The 18,114-nt window shown below is 42.6% G+C and overlaps 3 protein-coding genes, 1 long non-coding RNA gene and 1 other non-coding gene across 5 annotated transcripts; 3 read left to right on the forward strand and 2 right to left on the reverse strand.

The window, feature by feature from the left end:
• Window positions 1–311: 311 nt before the first annotated feature.
• LOC138133712 (uncharacterized) lies at window positions 312–1,325 on the forward strand. The gene is made up of 2 exons (XR_011160497.1): window positions 312–417; window positions 464–1,325. It is a non-coding gene; the product is annotated as an uncharacterized lncRNA (long non-coding RNA).
• Window positions 1,326–2,551: 1,226 nt separating this feature from the next.
• On the forward strand, window positions 2,552–4,660 carry LOC138134147 (cytochrome P450 4g15-like). Its single transcript, XM_069052244.1, has 8 exons — window positions 2,552–2,814; window positions 2,860–2,966; window positions 3,019–3,109; window positions 3,156–3,341; window positions 3,389–3,458; window positions 3,506–4,152; window positions 4,204–4,389; window positions 4,437–4,660. The coding sequence occupies exons 1-8, from the start codon at window positions 2,607–2,609 to the stop codon at window positions 4,595–4,597; spliced, it is 1,656 nt and encodes a 551-aa protein (XP_068908345.1). The 5' UTR covers window positions 2,552–2,606; the 3' UTR covers window positions 4,598–4,660.
• A 226-nt stretch (window positions 4,661–4,886) lies between these two features.
• Window positions 4,887–6,487, forward strand: LOC138133068 (odorant receptor Or1-like). The gene is made up of 4 exons (XM_069050861.1): window positions 4,887–5,135; window positions 5,179–5,826; window positions 5,876–6,187; window positions 6,233–6,487. The coding sequence occupies exons 1-4, from the start codon at window positions 4,887–4,889 to the stop codon at window positions 6,287–6,289; spliced, it is 1,266 nt and encodes a 421-aa protein (XP_068906962.1). The 3' UTR covers window positions 6,290–6,487.
• TRNAG-UCC (transfer RNA glycine (anticodon UCC)) lies at window positions 6,483–6,554 on the reverse strand. Its single transcript has one exon. It is a non-coding gene; the product is annotated as a tRNA-Gly (tRNA).
• A 4,351-nt stretch (window positions 6,555–10,905) lies between these two features.
• Window positions 10,906–18,111, reverse strand: LOC138134148 (achaete-scute complex protein T8-like). The gene is made up of 2 exons (XM_069052245.1): window positions 15,591–18,111; window positions 10,906–11,346 (listed from the first exon to the last, which is right to left on the reverse strand). Exon 1 carries the CDS (start codon window positions 16,472–16,474, stop codon window positions 15,599–15,601), a length of 876 nt encoding a protein of 291 aa, XP_068908346.1. The 5' UTR covers window positions 16,475–18,111; the 3' UTR covers window positions 10,906–11,346; window positions 15,591–15,598.
• Window positions 18,112–18,114: the final 3 nt, after the last annotated feature.

The following is an 18,114-nucleotide window of genomic DNA, read 5'->3' on the forward strand; positions in this document are numbered from 1 at the left end:
AAAAATATTCAAGGTGCAACAGCTTTTTAGTTATGAATTGATCAAATTGATCAATAGAGCTCGATCTAATTTTCCCTTTACCAGAAAATTGAGTACCTTCCCTCAATTGCCAAGCAATGTGTAATTGTAATAAAATTATTTTCAATATTTATCTGGTCGACTTGTCGAACCATACGTCAAAAGTGACAGCTACTTTTGAAATAACCAAAAATGGGATAATTTCCCCAAAGGCAGGCGAATAAATGTATAGAATCTTCATCAGGAAACGCAAGTTTCTTCTTCCGGCCATGAATGAAATACGGTTTGTTATGATGAGTGAAAATTTCCAGAGCAATTGTAACCTTGAGGGGTATGGGAAATTGACGGGAGGGGTATGATGAATTGTTGATGGAAGGTAAAATGGCGACGTAGCGTCAAGTGAGTAATATTATATATTATAACTATACTACCTTAAAAATTTTAGTAAAAAGTGAAATATGCAGGGCCTGTGAAGTGAATCGGAATCACAAGAAATTTATCTTGACCTTGTGCATACACTCTGCATCTGCAACGTATTAGCGTAGCTACACGAGCGGGACGCGTCATCGTTGAAATGGAAGAAAAACTTTTAGGAACATTCTTGACATTGCAAAAAGCTGGAGTTAGACGTAGGTTTTGAACAACAGATCAAGCACAGTGGCAGTTCTGAAAGAAACAAGACAAAACTGGATTAAACTAACCTATCCCACCTCCACCCGGCGGCACGGCAATTTTGCCGGAGTACATACACTATTACGGATATTACTATCAAGTAATAGTGCAGTGCTTATCAACATAATTACCGGCGTCTTGCCTCCGCATTTTGACTTTGTTGTGTATTATGTTCTGTGTCAATGTTAAGGAACTTCCTCACGATGTGACATGAGTATAATAATATACCTTTTTGAATTTCAACTACCAATGTGTTATCTAAATCCAGAATTTTTAAATTTTTAAAAAGAGATTGCGGTACTATTCCCGTTGCTGAAATTACAAGTGGTAAAATCGAAATTTTTTCTAAACACCAAAGATTTCTCATAGCAACGGACAGCTCTAAATATTTATTAATTTTTGTGTTATATGTCTGTGTTATATTATGTGAATTTGGAACAGCTATATCTAAAAGATGTGCTTGCTTTTGTTGTTTATTTAAAATTATAATGTCTGGTCTGTTATGCTTAATATGAATGTCAGTTAAAATTGTTCTATCAAAATATAACTTGTAACTGTCATTTTCCAAACAACTTTCTGGTGTATAACTATAATGTGGTTGTGTATTCTTTAATAAATTGAATTTAACAGCTAAATTCATGTGTATAATTTTAGCGAATAAACTAACCTATTTATTTTAGCATCATTATTAGTAAAAATTTGAGATATAATTTTATAACTTAAATGATGTAGAATGCAACAAATGAAATAAAAAAAATGCAAAATAAAATAGTTGAATACGTTTTTTTGTTCGACGAGCCCCTTAAAAAAGGCTCTAAATCGCTTAAAATCTTTAAAATTAGCTTGACGTTTCGTTTTGACAAGTTGTCAAATTTATCAAAATCCATTCACACAGGAGAAAATTCTCAAATTCTGACAGTGTCGAACAAAAAAGAATAATTTATAACAAGTGTTAAAAATGACCACCTTTCATCTGAAGGAATAGGCGAGTTCGTTTTATTAAATTTTCCTTTGTCAGTCTAAGCATATTAGGAATAACAATAGCCAGTGCTTCGTGAATTTGGTCATTCAGTTCTTCTAAAATATTGATAGATTCGCGGTAAATATAGTTCTTCTACCGTCGTCATTAAAGGACTGAAGAACAGCATCTTCTTCTCTGGCGTTCTATCTTCTCACCCTGTATGTATTTGTTTTGAATTATTACCTAAGCAAGAATAAAATTCCGAACCATCTCGCCAAGACAAACAACTCAGGTGGAACATTTTTGTGAAAATTTTAAAAATAGAACGACACGACCTTATAAAACAAGCCTCTGAGTCCTTGTTTGTTTTAGGAGAGCTCGCTACAACTTAATTATGAAATAATAGGTTGGTCTACCCTGAACAACCCTCAAGTGCGTGTTGCAAAACAGCCACTTGTTGCAACCCTGCAAAAGCTGAACCTCAGCATCCCACTTAAAAAATTATTAAACCAGTGGAGAAAACATCGATCAAAAACCTTATTAGTTTGCGAAGTTCATTGATTTAAACAATTTAAATTCACTTCCGGGTTAAAATACGAATAGAAACAAACACGAGTAAAGTTGTAACGTGTCGATTGACATGATTGTAGTAGAAGTAAGAAAAAACTAGGTAAGAAGAGTTTTGACCTTCATCAATGTCACTGCGTGCGTCACTTTTGCCACAAAAGCTACAAGAATTGGTTTAATTTTTCAACTTTGACCGTTGAGTAATTTTTTTTTAAATATCATTTTAACAACGATGACTTGGATACTTGGCGTTCATTACAATTCATTACATTCATTTGTCTATTGTGAAATTTATCATCAATATGCATTGAGGGAAGCTTATTTATAGGACTGTTACTTCCATTGCGAAGCAGTTTTAATGTCAACACGTTGAGTGAATCTGAAAAAAATGAGTGTTGTAGAAGAGTCATTAGCACAGTCTCTCGGTTTGGGATCTTCGGTGGTCTTCTTCCTTGTTTCCATTGTAGGAATTTTGACCATCTACCATTTTTGGTTTCAATCGTTGCGGTCCACCAAACTCGGAAATAAGGTTCCGGGATACCCTCCTTTGCCTCTGTTTGGCAATGCCCATCTTGCGATAAACAAAACTCCTACAGGTGAGGAAACAAGCAAATAAATTCAAGCTGCATTATCCTTTCCAGAGATATTGGAAATGGCTATAGAAATGGCCAAGGAAAAAGGGAGCGTGGTGAGGGTTTGGTTCGGTAACAAACTGGGTGTAGCATTGATGGACCCTCGTGACGTAGAAGTAACTGAATTGTTTTTTTTTCCCTTGCGAAAAATAATTCAGACTGTTGTAGGTGATTTTGGGGAGCAACACCCATCTGGAGAAGAGCTCCGAGTACGGATTTTTCGAGCCCTGGCTCGGCGACGGCCTCCTCATCAGCAAAGGTACTCACTCAAAGAATGTTTCCTCCGAGTCACGACGATTTTTCAGGGGAGAGGTGGCGATCCCATCGCAAGATGATAGCTCCGACTTTCCACCAATCCATCCTGAAGACTTTCATCCCAGTCTTCAACCAAAACGCCAAAGATTTAGTCGACCAGCTCAGAAATAATGTGCTGAACCAGATCTGCGACATCCACGACTACATGAGCGGCGCCACCGTGGACGTCCTCTTAGGTACTCTTCAATGATTCTCGTACAAAATTTAGCCACAAACTTTTCAGAAACCGTGATGGGGGTGAAGAAAACCAGAGACTCGGAGTCGAGCTTCAAGTACGCCAAAGCTGTGATGGAGTAAGTGGCAGTTCTTGCAGATATTCCTTCTGACCGGGAGTTTTCAGTATGTGCGCGATCCTCCACTACAGACACATTTACTTCTGGATGCGCTCCAACTTCATTTTTAGCTTCAGCAAAAAGTTCAAGGAGCAGAGCTCTCTCCTGAAAATCATCCACACGCTCACCGATCAAGTGATCCAAAAGAAGAAGAAGGCGTATTTCGAGAGGAGCAAAGCGGGCGATGTCAGTCTCTACACCACTGCGGTCAAAGAAACCGAAGAGGACATCAAGAAGAACGAGACGGGACTGAGCTACGGGAGCGCTCTCAGAGATGATCTCGACGAAAACGACGAAGCTGTTGGTGAAAAGAAGAGACTGGCGTTTTTGGACTTCATGGTAGAAGCGGGTCACACAGAAGGGAACAAATTGAACGACCAAGACATCAGAGAAGAAGTCAACACTATTATGTTTGAAGGACACGACACCACAGCAGCTGCGTCGAGTTTCTTCCTCTGCATCCTAGGAGTCTATCCTGACATCCAGGAGAAGGTGTATCAAGAACTGAGAGACATCTTCCAGGACAGCGACAGACCTGTCAGTTTTAACGACACCATGGAGATGAAGTACTTGGAGAGGGTCCTTCTGGAGACGCTGCGCTTGTACCCCCCGGTCCCTCTGATCACCAGAGTGATCAACGAGGAGGTCAAACTAGGTAAGAGTGATGAAGCGAAAAGATACAAATTATGCTACTCGATCATTTCAGCTTCCGCTGACTACATCTTGCCCATAGGGACCAGCGTGGGGATACCACAGTACTTGGTGCACCGCAATCCTGAATATTTCCCCAATCCTGAAAAATTCGATCCTGACAATTTCCTTCCGGAGCGGTGCCAACAGAGACACTACTACAGTTTCATCCCTTTCAGCGCAGGGCCCAGGAGCTGTGTCGGTACGAATACAATTCTTGTAGTTCCACGATTGGTGCGTTTCTTTCAGGGAGGAAGTACGCCATGTTGAAACTGAAAATCCTGCTGGCCCAGATCGTTCGCAACTTTAAGATCAAGTCGGTCGTCCCTGAGAAGGACTTCCAGTTGCAAGCCGACATCATCCTGAAGAGGGCGGACGGGTTCCGGGTGATCCTCGAAGAAAGAGTGTAAATTTGTATCGATAGTGTAAGGTCTAGTGTAGAAAAATGTAGACAATAAACTAGTTTGAAATGACTTGAATATTTTACCCCTTTGAATAGTTCATGAAGTTCCCTTTACACATGAGACGTTCGCATTAATACTTTATCAAACGCCACCCCCAAATTATTTTATGTCATTACTTATTGACGCTAGTTGAAACTTCGCTTCAACTGTTTAAATTTGTTATAACCCTTCGACGCCACAGATTTTTTTCTCGAGACTCTATATAAGTCTGCTCTTGATTGCCACCCCCATTAGCATGACTAAGCGCGGCGACATCTTTCCCTTGAGGGACCCAGTCAAGAAGTCACTCTTCATTCCGAAACTCCTCCTGGAGTCGACGAACTTCTGGCCGGAGAAGCGCACCGTCGCGACCAAAATCACAAACTGGATCATGCTGGCAATTTGCGTGTTCATCGAGTGCGGCCAAGTCGCTTTCGTTGCTGTTAACATCAAAGACATCACGAAAATTGCTTCGGCGATGTCCACCGTCTCCACAACTTTCCAGGTGAGTTTGTGAAGAAATTTCACAGGGTGAGAGTTGCTTTCAGGCCATCACCAAGATGTCCGTGATGTACGTGTACAGCGACAAGTTGAGGAAAGTGTTGGGTTTGATTTGGCACGACTTCTGGCCGGCCAGAGTTGGAGGTGCGGAAGTCGTCAAGAGATTGGAGTTTTACAACAACATCATCATAGGTGGAGCTATTACGATGTTTATCAGCGGTGGTTCGTTCGCTTTTGGGTTTTTGAGTTCGCCCCTGAGAACCGGAGAGAGGGTTTTGCCCTTCGAGGCGGTCTACCCTTTCGACTGGAGCAAAAGTCCTTTCTACGAGGTCATCTATGTGGTCGAGTGGATGACCAATATCGCTTTCATCGTGGTAGGAATCTGCGGTCACGACTTCTTGTTTGTAGGAATTTGCAGCAACATAGTGGCCCAGTACATTCTTCTGGCGGAAACTTTGGGTAAATTGGGCACCAAGAACGCCACGGAAGTCACTAGAGAGTTGACTCAACTCACCAAAACAACGGTCAACTCCCAGGACGACGAAAACCGCAAGTTACTCGAATCTTGCATCGCACACCACACCATGTTGACACACGTGTGCAAAGAAACCGCCGAAATCTTCAGTGTCACCTCTTTTGTCCAGCTCTTTTCCAGTGTCACCGCTCTTTGTGTCGCCGCTTTGATCATGACCTTCGTATTGTCTTCCTTCAATTGTCTATTGTATGCTTGACATTGTTTTGTAGGCGCAAGTCGACGTGGCTCTCTTCACAGCTGTTGGTGCGTACCTCTTCGGACATTTGTTGCAACTGTTCCTCTTCTGCACCCTCGGCAACGAAGTCATCGACCACGTATTCGCCCAAAACTGTTCCATCACAACTTTTATTTGTACTTTGCAGGCTAGCAAACTCCCACAAGCTATTTTTGCAAGTGAGTGGTACAATCTTGAAGGTGTCAGCCTCAAGAAGGACATGATGTTTGTAATCACGAGGGCACAGAAGGATGTGAGCTTTTCGGCAATGGGGGTCAGGACCCTTGACTTTCAAACCTTCATAGGGGTTGTAACCGAAATGGAGAAAATTTTGAATAATTTATTTTTTCAGGTGTTGAGACTATCATTTTCGTTTTATACGATGTTGTCTAAATTGACGGATAATTAAAAAACAAATGAAGTAGACCTGTCAACAAGGATTTTTCCAAACAAACGTTTAATTCATTATTAATTCTATTGTGTCGGCAGTTTCCCGAAGCCAGGAAGCAACAGTTCAACAGTGTCAGTTGTTTTGTTTATTTATTACTGATGCATTTATTTTGCGATTGTTAATTACATAGTAACAAATAAAAAAAATTGCATGCGATGGCCGGGAATCGAACCCGGATCAACTGCTTGGAAGGCAACTATGCTGACCATTACACCACCATCGCACATGCGAGTGTGCCCCCCAACAAAAATTTACAGCAGGATTTCGATCCAACGGGTTTGCGTCTCGATTGTTGGTTGTGAAGCTTTACAGCAGATGCCGCTAGTATCGCGACATGTTTCGTGGCGCCCTCGTCGGCGCTCTCTGCGATGTAATTGCGCCAAGTACATGACGTTTTGAAACAAGAGTCGATCGTGCGAAGACACTAGATCCATCCGAGTGTAAATAAATCACGTCTGAGTAATCCTTTTATGATTTTTTCCGCTTGGGCCCCAATCGAATTTCAATGTCTGCGTTTGTAGAAGCGTGACAAAAAACAATTTAAAGAGGGCACCACGGCTTGTTCAATTAAAGCACAAACGCGCCGCCCCTGTTTGAATTTCTTCGACAAACTCAAAATGGTGTACAGTATCGAAAGGTCGCCCCCACAAAAGAAAACCGTTAGGTCGGAGGGTCCCGATCTGATCATGTGACCTGGGATGAGTGTCAAGGACACAATAGCGAAATCCGAACTGGGAAATCTCTTTTGTGTCTGGATTTATATTTTTTTTTGTGGGGCCAAATCCGGTGGAAGAGCTGTTCGGTTTTTAATTGGGAGCCAGTTCGATTTTACAGTTAAGAAATTGATTGAGAATACTTATTTACAGCGTCATATGTTCGCCTCAATTCAAGACCTACTGTCCGCGAGGTACGAAACTAATTAACCACCACAGCAGCGACCCCAACAGGACCGGAGTCCACTTTCTGTCGCAACACCGACAAATTGCAGCGATTTTTTCGCTTTGATCACCCCTGCGTACACGTGTCCGCACGCAAGGGGTGTTTCGTAGTTTTGACTCGAACACCGGAAACGCTTCATTTTCTTATCCACGACACACTTCTGATATTATTCAAAGATCCAGTGGGCCGCGACGACCGGAAGCCGGAATTATTCCGGGAGCTTATGGGAATTAGTGAATTTCGAAAAAGGGGAGGTTCGAGCGTGAATTCGTTTAAAAAAAAAATTAATTGACGGATTAATGGGCCGGAAGTTTTGCCATTATCGGACACGTGACTGTGACTGTGCAGTACCGTGGAACGTCACGTGTGCTGCTTGCACAGGTGGGTATTTCGAAAAGCTTACTCACAAACTGTCGTTGGGGAAGGGGTTGCAGAGTTTTGAAAAAATTGCCCAAAAGGGTGAGGATCTAATACCTAATACAAGAATTTTAGATAGTTCTGATATAGTCACGAAGACAATATGAATATGTACAGTTGGAGACACGGAATTTCGGGCATCAATGTCAATCAATATACTGTCAAAAAATATAAAATAGGCTTTACATTATCAATGATTGACATGCAATTGACGTGAACAGAAAATAAATTTCAAAATTTGACTTTTGAATGTCACGTTGACAAAGAGTGACAGAAAAATTATGCCCGAAATTCCGTGTCCCTAACTGTACTTCTTTACAGTGTAGTACACTGCAAATTGAACAATTTGACCTTTAAATATTAAAGGTACACAAAGAAAATAGAAATAATAATACTTAGCACATTTTGATAGCGTTCTAACCTCAATCACATTTTCCTCCGAATATAACTTGGACCAACACCACGCACTCACTTACACTAAAAATGCCAATGGAAGACATTTTTCCTGTGTGATATCCTACCCTACAGTCTACAGGACTTAGAAGCTTAAATCATATACTCCATTTTTTTTTATAATCAATTGTCAAAGTGTTGTCATGTTAGTATAAGCCACTGGTTATTTGATAGTTATTAGATTGGCAACGTAAAATGTCAACTGTATGTCAGTCATTTTGATGTAAAGGCGCTTGCGCTATTGAAGGCACAATTACATTTAAATAAAAATACAAAGTTAAATGAGTTTCCGAAAACAAGGATCTAACACAACAAGAAAAATTGGCTATGATTAGATTACGTGAAGAAATGCAGACAGAAAAACCGACCATGCTAAATTGCAGTAAAGATGCACACATCATATTCGAGGTATTTTCTTTTAATATATGGGTTCGTCACTGCGAGGAACTGATTAGAGAGGACTGGAAAAAATTGATGGGAAATCTACCAATTGAGGACATTCCTCTTCCGCAGAATCATATTCGGAAGCCGATTGGGGGTTAGATTCTGAAAATGAATTTTCCTGTATGTTCAGTTGCACTTTTTAGTGTCATTATCGTCTTTATTTCTTGTCTTTTGGTATAAAATTTGGTTACACCTGAAACTTTTCTGACATTTGAAAATTACTGATAAAACCTCAAACCTGATCTAGGTAGATTTTACGATAGAGGTGTCCCGAAATGAAAGGTTTTAGGGTGGTACAGCCTGGTCTTTGAGGGAATTTTGACATTGACAATTGATTTAAAAAAAATTGGACTATAGAAACTGTAGTTTAAAGATCCATTGGACACTATTTAACCAATAGTAGTGCTGTATTAAGGTGGTAATTTTGAATTTTGACAATGAAACGGTTCTGAAATATCTGAACGGTAATACAGTGTTTTTCTTTTGGTTTTCCTGTTTTGTCACTTTGACATTTAATAGAGATAGGAAATAATTTTGAGAAATGGCGAAATACAATTGACAAAAGAGGAAAACCAAAAGAAAAACAGTGTAAATGCAAGATTTTTGCTATTTGCAGGTGAAATTGACTGTTATGTCGCTTCCAAAACATATTTTAGGTTGGTAGTAGAAAGATTTTTGCCATTTAGACGCGAAATGATCATTTTTATCATTTGGAGAAAAAATAAAATTCCAAATGGAAACTCGAGAAAAAAGTAAGGTTAGAATATTTTGAAGGTTGAGATTTTTGTAATTTGGAGACGAAATAATATTTTTAAAGCCAATTTGAGACTTCTAAAATATTTTTTGGTTGGTAATCATGAAATTTTTGTTGGTCGGACACAAAGCAAGTTGACATTTCAAATAATTATTCTTAAGATTTTTAACATCTTTTGCAACGAGTATTTGGAAGGAAAATATTTTTACGGTGATAACTGCAACGTTCAAAAGCAGTCATTGTTTTGTATTTCGAAAAGTACATAGGACTAAATTAGCAACAAAATAAATAAACAAAATACATTTTTGTGTAGAAATTTGAATTTTCTAAGTTGTTACTACTGTCGTTCGAGAGGTGTTTTCACCTGAAATTTTTAATTATTTTTATCCTTCACAGGGTGCAAGACACAATAACAAAATAGAACAAGTAAAATTATAATTTCTTGTTTATTTACTTGAGCTTGAAGGCCACCCCTGCTCCTATTTTCCGGTGCACGCGTCGCGCCGCTCCACCGACCCCAGATATGGTCGACTAGGTGGACATTTAAACGTTTTTTAAAGGACAGGTGTCCATTTAAATTCCTTTCCAGAACACCAGCATTAAAGGACTCTGGAATAAAAATTCTCATTGACAGGACTATAATCAATCGGACACGAGCTTCATGAAGTTGCGTAACTACAGCCCCGATGCAGTCGGATCCTGATTTATTACGAATTCTTTTATAGCCACCCTTCGTACAGTCTTGAACACACTCAACGCCACTAGTCTCTCCCCAGGTGCAGTTTTGCACCGAATCAACTCGGGACTCTGGAGATCGAGCGGTGAGTGGGAGATTAGGTCGGGTGCAGTCCAAGAGGGAGTCATCGCTTGTGTCCGTGAGCGCACAAGGGGCCCACTGGCAGTTACTCCCCGAAGAATAGAAAATCCCGTCAATTGTTGTGCAAATCCGAATTCAACAGTCGCGTGGCACGAAGCGTGTCTGCACACGGCCCCCCAGCCCCGCCTCGCCGCGAAGGGCCCCACCAGGTAGGTAGAAAAGGACGCCGAACCCCAACAGCTGAACATCTGGCCGTCCCCCGGCGCCCCTCCTCCGTTTTTAATTTATCCGGCCCTTCAGGTCGATCGGCAATGTCAAGGTTGCGCCGCCGTCGCTCCCGCCAAAAGTGGTTGGATGCGGGTGCGGGGACGGCAATTACGATGTCGACAAAGACGCAGTCGGAGGTGGTCATTGTGATTCGCTCTCTACTCAACTCTTCCCGATATCGTCGATGGCCATCGAGCCGGGGGCAGATGCGAAATTGTTCGACGAAGAGCTCAACAGCGCAGTCGGGGATTTCTGAATTTAGCGCTTTAATTCGGCTCGTTTTCGGAGAAATTCCGCTTTTATGTGGGGTAATTTCGGTCCCATTTTCGGTTTAAATTGGATGACTTTTGGGTTTTCGACACACGCAGAGAATGACACCGAATTTTAATGAGGAATTTGTGCCCTACGATCAAAGGGGTGGCTCGAAATTGAGCCGTCGGAAGCGGTGGCACCGCTCCCCGGGGGCCGTTCCACATAAATAGATAAATTTCAAAAGAGTTTTATTTACAAAAATGTCTAGTAACAAGTCTGATGAGATCATTAAACTAAGTTCTTATCCTTAAGAAACTACACAATCGCTGCCAGACGTCGAAAGCAAGGACTGAATCTAATCCTGATTTATTTCCCAAAGAAAGAAATTAGAATCTTTTGAGCGGGTGTCGCTCTCCACGTCCGGCACTTCGAAGGCAATTAAGGCACCTCATTACGGAACAATCACAATATTACCCTAGTCCTAACGTATTCTATACAGTCTTAAAACAAGTACAAAAATAAATTAACTATGATACAAATATATCGATAAAAATTTCTCTAAAAACAACGTTAAAATTCGTTTACAATAACAACAGTCGGGGTCCTTTCAAATTTCACTAAAATCACAATCGGAGTCTCTTGCTGGCACTGGGGGTGGGACCGGTGGCGGATCTGGAACACGACAAAAACAGTTATTTTAAGTGCGCACAACGATAAACACGTGTTGGTTTATCATCAAGGGCGGCGACGGTTTTTGCCGAGCCGACTTGATGGCTTTAGCACTTTACATAAACATACTTAAGCACCGCACAAGAACCCAATAATGCTTCTCGTAAATAAACTCCGGTTATGATGGCTGTTAATGCAACAACTACCGGATTACGCCGCAATACAAAAATGTCTTTTACCATTTTCGACACCATCATCTTTATTTTTTTTTTTTTTATTAATTCCTTATCACTCAAAAAATGAACTTTAACGGATGAGGCATGTTTTCATTTTTTTAAATTTTCTTTCTTCTCCTATACATTGGGTGTAAAGATGCAGATGGATTATACGAAGACATACTTTGTTGTTACGTAAAACAATTTTTGAAGAATAGCTTTACTTTGGAGTAAAAAATTCTTAAATTTTTGCAATTTTTCCAAAAAATGGAACGGCAACGTAGCTAGAATAGTATTTTGTCACTGTGGCTGCTATGTATTGAACAAAATTAAACTGCTTATATCTTCTTCAGGAAGAGAGATTTTTTTTTTCTAAGTATTTTTCGAGCTCCACTGGGCCCTTCCCTACCACGCTCTGAATTCGGAATTCGCGAATTTTGAGACACCCTGTATACTTAAGAAAATATTTCTGAAATTATTATTTTGTACATGACACATTTGAATTTATCAAACAGTGTCCTGTAATTGGTTTTTATTTTTCTATCTCTCAGAATCAGCAAAATATTTTAATGCTTTCTTTGTGTCTTTCCTTGTTGTAGGTCGTTAGATTTGCGCGAGTCTAACCGTTGCGTATCGGGCGTCCTTCCGCCGCCATGACGAGACCTCCATGACGGTATCATCACGGAGCTTGTAAATAAAAACGTGAAATGTATTTAAACGTTGTGAGGTGGAAAGTGCCACCGTTGCACCGTTCCCTTCCGTCCTTTCCCCGCAATTTCTCCTGGTCGGACGTCACTTTCCGTAACGAATTACGTTATTCTCGCCATAACAGTACACATAACATCGATCATTGTCTTTAAGTAGAACTCGAGAATTTACTGCAATAAGACGAGCGCCCCATAATTAATTACCCGACAAGGACATAAGTTAAACCGGGCCCCATCAGACCAAATGATAAGTGCTCTAAAATGCATGCGACTTTATTAATTATTCCGCACGCAACAAATCAGATCGTTATTAAATATATTCAGGAGGTATCGGGACGCATTCATTATCCGCCTGATTTATGGAGCGTCAGGGAAATGTTCGAATAGTTTACGTTTTTATCGGTTGGATTCTGAGAAACGGGGGCGCTAATTTACAATTCGAAAACGTTTCGAAAAGTCGCGTCTCGTCTCGAAGCACTTGGCGGTAAATAGGTGGGTGCCATTAGTGAGGTACTTCCGCGGAGGAAGACGACCACATGTGCGTCAGACACTGACATCTGGCACACTTCTTCCCTAGTCTCGCCACCACTTGTTCCACATTCGTTCCCAACTCGCCGCCGCACCGGAATACACTCGTCGAACGCGTCAACCCTTTGGAGCGCTAAGTCTGATCTACGAGCCGAAATGTTGTGACAGCCGAGGCGACACTAAGAGGCTGATGCATTGGCACCTCCTACGATCGCTGAATGAGATTAGTCGCGGCCGAGCGATTCCCAAATTTTCATATTTTTTTCCCGAATTGAATCGTCACCCGGTCCTAAATCAGAATGAATGGGAAATTATTTATGGTACAGCCGTGAAATATTACCAGACACATGTACCCATAGTCGGTGAATGGAAAGAACTTAACTGGGAACAGATTATGTAATGTGGAAATTATGCTAATTCTGGACCTCGAGAAGGGTGTCGTCCAGGTACACGGTAAAAGTTCTTAATGGTAATGGTAATTTTGCCTCCCATTATCTCACGAAGGGTGCATCCTGGAAATTTCGACGATAAATTGCAGCGTAATTCAGACTCGGAGCCGGGATCATGGTCATAACCTCAACATCAAATGACAGCTGTCAAAGTAACAAAAGTAAACAATGGAAGTGTCAAAGATTCCGCAATTTTCGCAAGGCGAGATTCAAGAATCATTAATAATAAAAGACAAATCAAAAACAAAATGGTCGGGACAAAGGTTACGAATTAAAAAAAAAGTAATATTTTTAAAGAAAAATGTAAAGTGATGCGTTGGCGGAAAATCGAAGTCACCACCATAAAACAAGTGACAAATGTCAAGTTGACTCAAGCGTCGATAATAAAAATGTTGAAAGTTGGAAAGAATCAATTTTCACTGTTCACTGCGTGTTTGTTACATTTAAAAACGTGTAGAATGCGACAAAAAAATTGTAAGTATGTTGAGTTTGTAAGATTAGTAGAAAAGGTGCGACATAACCTCAAATTAATTCTGCATTCTTGTGCGAATCGCGAGTTTGAGAAATTTGGGAGTTCAACCTTGAAAGAAATAGAAATTGAAGCAACATCAACCGTCCTTCGTCCCGATTTAATAGGATTAAGAGGCAAGAATGGCGGTGTTGCACGTGTTTGCCGTGGCCCCACCGGAGCCCCCGATCCGCTACCGCAAGACCTAATCAAACAAATACTTAAAAAAAGCAATAAAGCTCGTTTTGTCAACCCGCAAGCTCCAATATTTACTTCCTGGCTGCAGTCCCGGTTAAAGAAAGATTTATTTGTTTATGTGGCATTGTCTCCCACCGTGAGTATTGTTCGTCGGCCGTAAATCACGGCTTCCATACCATCGACAAGTATGATTTAAGCGATCGCGAATTTATTATAGCGCCACGTTTCTTCAAATCAAGTTTTGCGAAATAAATTTTCATTAGTCGTGATTTATCGGCGACTCGGCGGCAGTCCAGTTTTCTTGTGGTGGTAGCGACGGCCCTGCGCGGAATTCGCAAAGCACACAGAACCCGATTTTCCCACTCGTGGCGGGGTCAATTCGGCTGTCAAAAGACGCGATCAATCATCGCCGAAATTAACTGCGGTACTGGTTCTTGATGATGGTAATAATAAAAATGTCGAAGAAAGAAACCAGAATGGGTCGGCCGTTATGCACGGAAAATGGAGCGTGCAACTGGAGGCCCTTCGGATTTTACCTGTTCGACGGAAAACAAGTTCGGTGGGAATAAATTCCCGTATGGGACGTTGAATAAATAAGGTGTCCTCGAGAGGACAAAAGCCAGTTTGCGCCCCAACCAAAACGACGATTTTTAACGGATAAAACCGTCGACGGTACGCTCCAGCGAGCAGAGAGTTTTCAGGAAACTGGAAAAAATGCTAACGAGACCGTTGGGGATGAGAAACGGCGGAAGCGGGACCAGTTTTGGGGGAAAAACGAATCACAAATCGGAGATTGTTTCATTTCTCACAAAACATTCGTGTGGGACCTTTTTGTTTTTTCTAGCGAAGAATCGAGCTCGCGCGCAAAAATTACCTGCTCCGTCCCTCTGTTTATTATTCCTGCGATCATGAAAAGCCTCGCTCCGGTTCTGTACCGAAGACACAATTCACCGTGATTGCTCGCCGTGACATTGAAGGCAAAGTCTGCGACCTTTAATACGTAGGTAAGCTTGAATGAGGCTTATTCCACCGTCCTTTCATAACCCAGACGGACTTGAGATGCTCGAAGACGACGAACGTGAATGCGAACTCGAGTCCGGAAGAAGAATGGGAACGTGTTTTTTTTTTGCCTTCTTCTGTTGAGCTCGCACCAACCTATCCCAAAGTCCGAGACACGCGCCCTTTTCCGTTGCTGTCGACCGTTACCGGCTGAAATTTTTTGCGCGTTTCACGCGTAAATTTACAGCTTCCCACACAGGAACAACGGGATCATTCCCACAAAGGACGGGTCTCTCGGAGGTAATAAACCCTTTCGATTTCTTCGATTCGGTGATTTATCGGGGGCTGGAGAGGTCGGACGCGGAAATATTGGGTTACAGGGGGTTGGAGAGGGCAACCGAAGAAATGGGATGCAAATCGGATACCAATACGTAACATGAGACTGTCGCAAATTCAAGAAAGGGAAGAGATTAGCGGCAAACGAAGAAATCTTTGCATTCATCCTCTGATGATGTTTCCATATTTCCTATACAAGTGTATCTGGAGTGTATCAAGGTTTAGTTCTAGGCCCCATCATACTCTTTCAATCTTATTTGATACAATTTTTTGTTATTGCTTTCTGGACTTTTTTTTTGGTTCTTACCTAAGTCACTAGCTGATGGTGGTGTGAGGTGTCTGCTGCTGCTCCCACCACTGCATCACATCCATGACGTTGTTCTTGGTTTGGTGAGGGAGTTCGTTTTCGTTTTTGAGCGAAATCACCGGAACTTCGTCACTCTTCCTTTCGTCCCTCGCGTAAATCGCGTCGTAACCTCTCTGATCACTCCCCCCAGGTGACAAACTCTGTTCACTGTACATCCCCGGCGACAACGAATCACTCGCGTGCATATTGTTCAAGAGGGACAAGTCTTGAGCGCCGCGAAACTCCAGCTGGGCATCCATCAGGCTGGGATCGGAGAGGATGTGGTCGTCGACGTTGAGCGGCTCGAGACTGTCGGCGTCGTCGTAGAGGTGCCCCGGTATGATCTGGTAGGTGTACTGAGTGGTGGAGTCGTCGTCGTGGAAGACCCTGGTCGAGGGCGAGGGCGACGAGAACGACGACACCGAAGAGTTGGAGATGTTGGTTTCGCTGGTGCCGTCGTCGGCGAGGAGGTCCTCCAGGCTGCGGATGTACTCGACGGCCATGCGCAGCGTCTCGACTTTGCTGAGCTTCTTGCTGCCGCCGCGGGTGTTGCCCTCGAAGGCGGCGGCGATGAAGCTGGGGATGTGCTGGCGGAGGTTGGCGAAGCCGTTGTTCACCTGCTTGACTCTGTTGCGCTCCCGCGCGTTCCTGCGGGCCACGGCGACGGGCTGCGGCGCCGTCCGCGTCTCCTTCTTCGGCTTCTTGCGGCCGGGGTTGGTCAGCAGGACGTCGTCCTTGGCGGGCTGCGGCAGGATCGGCGCCTTCCGCAGGATGATGATCTCCCGGGAGTTGGCCTGCTGGAGGACGTTGATCTTGTGCGGGGAGACCACGCTAACGCCGGCCATCGCCGCGGTCGACTGTCCGTGTCAGGGTTCACCGGCGGGTCTTAAGTGGATGACGTGGTGGACCGGATGTACAGTAATTGGCGATCTTTTCAATTGTGTCGCGTGCGCGTATTTCTAAGGATCGAATGCAACTACGAAAAATTCCCAACGTAGTTTCGCACATGGCACGAGACCAGTAACACAAATCGACCCCACCCAGTTCCAGGGGTGGGTTTTTAGATCACAGCTGTTGCCCATAGGGGACTCGTACCTACGTACGGTAAATAACAAGAATCGGATGTGTGACGGACACGGCGGGGATGGCGGGGGGATTGTTTGGATTACAGGAAACCGAGGCTTTCGCGCATTTTATCCAATTTCTTCACTGTTATTAAATTTTTTGTCAGGGGTGCAGCATATGGGAACCAGGGGAGAAGACTACCAGAAACAGGACCGCGCCACAGATTATCACACATTTCGAGGTCACCAAAAGCTCCGAAGTTGAAATTTAAAATTCAGTCGCGCTGGAATCTGGCAAACCTGGTGGCATGGTTGGACAAAATCTAGTCAGGTTGATGATTGATGATTCCGATTAAGCGGTTAAACGTCACGATGAATCAAATTATCCAAGTGCAGTTATCTGACAATGTCAGTACTCGCCGAAGAATATCGAAATGAAGATAATTGCAGTAATTACCTACTTGGAATTTATCGGTACGATTATCTGTCGTGAAGCATTCGAAACTCGATCGATTCCGTGGGTACGAAGAAGAAATGAAGATATTTGCGTTGTTATCATTTCGTAAAACGGTGATTGTGAATTCCGATGAAGAAGCGACGGAGCGAGGAATTGATTGGCGAAGATGCGAACGGTGAGAAGAAAGGAAGAGTTGTGGAGGGTCTGAGCTTGGAAAAAATAAAAAGCTAGATAAGATGAGACGGTCGGTCTGGCGGGTCGGCCGGAGGGACCATATGGGTCGGTGGTTTCGCCAAGGAAGCGTTCAGCCTTCATCGAAGCACTTCCCATGGCTGCCAAATGTCAGATCGAGATGTCTGCCGTAAAAATAGAAATTCGAGTGAGTGCCACATGTGCCGTAATTGCACGTTCGATCCGAGCATCGACATGTGGTGCATTACGTGAAAAATGCAGTTAGCGCAGGGCATCGCGTCATAAAACTGTCAGTTTAGGGCGTCCTAATAGGTCCATTACCGTTTTGCCAATTTGGAAACAAAGCCACCGTCAAATAAAATCGCCGGCGCCTTTTTAAAAACCACTAAATGATAATTTACAATTACGGTGGTAGTCGAAGAATTTAATTTCTTTTCGACACTTTAAGAGGCCGTAAACGCGAGCGTCTTAACGGGGCCATTAAGTCCGACAATTAGCTTTGACAATTGTTTTTACATGACATAAGTTTGAAGGAATGCCGAGATGCGCGGCTATTATACATGATGGATTAATTAATTTAGGTTGTTTGTGGCGCTGGGTGCGTGTCATTGGGGTTTTTTTAGAAGTGACCTCGCGCACCAAAGGCGACAGACAATGAAGACGATGGGACAGCGGCAGGGTGGGCAAGACAAGCAATAAAAGACAATCACGAGAATGGTCGGGCTAAATGATTTTTGTGGATTTTAATTCTTTTGTTGTCTCTGTAGACTTC

The sequence above is a fragment of the Tenebrio molitor genome, chromosome 6, assembly GCF_963966145.1.
Source record: "Tenebrio molitor chromosome 6, icTenMoli1.1, whole genome shotgun sequence".
Classification (NCBI taxonomy): domain Eukaryota; kingdom Metazoa; phylum Arthropoda; class Insecta; order Coleoptera; family Tenebrionidae; genus Tenebrio; species Tenebrio molitor.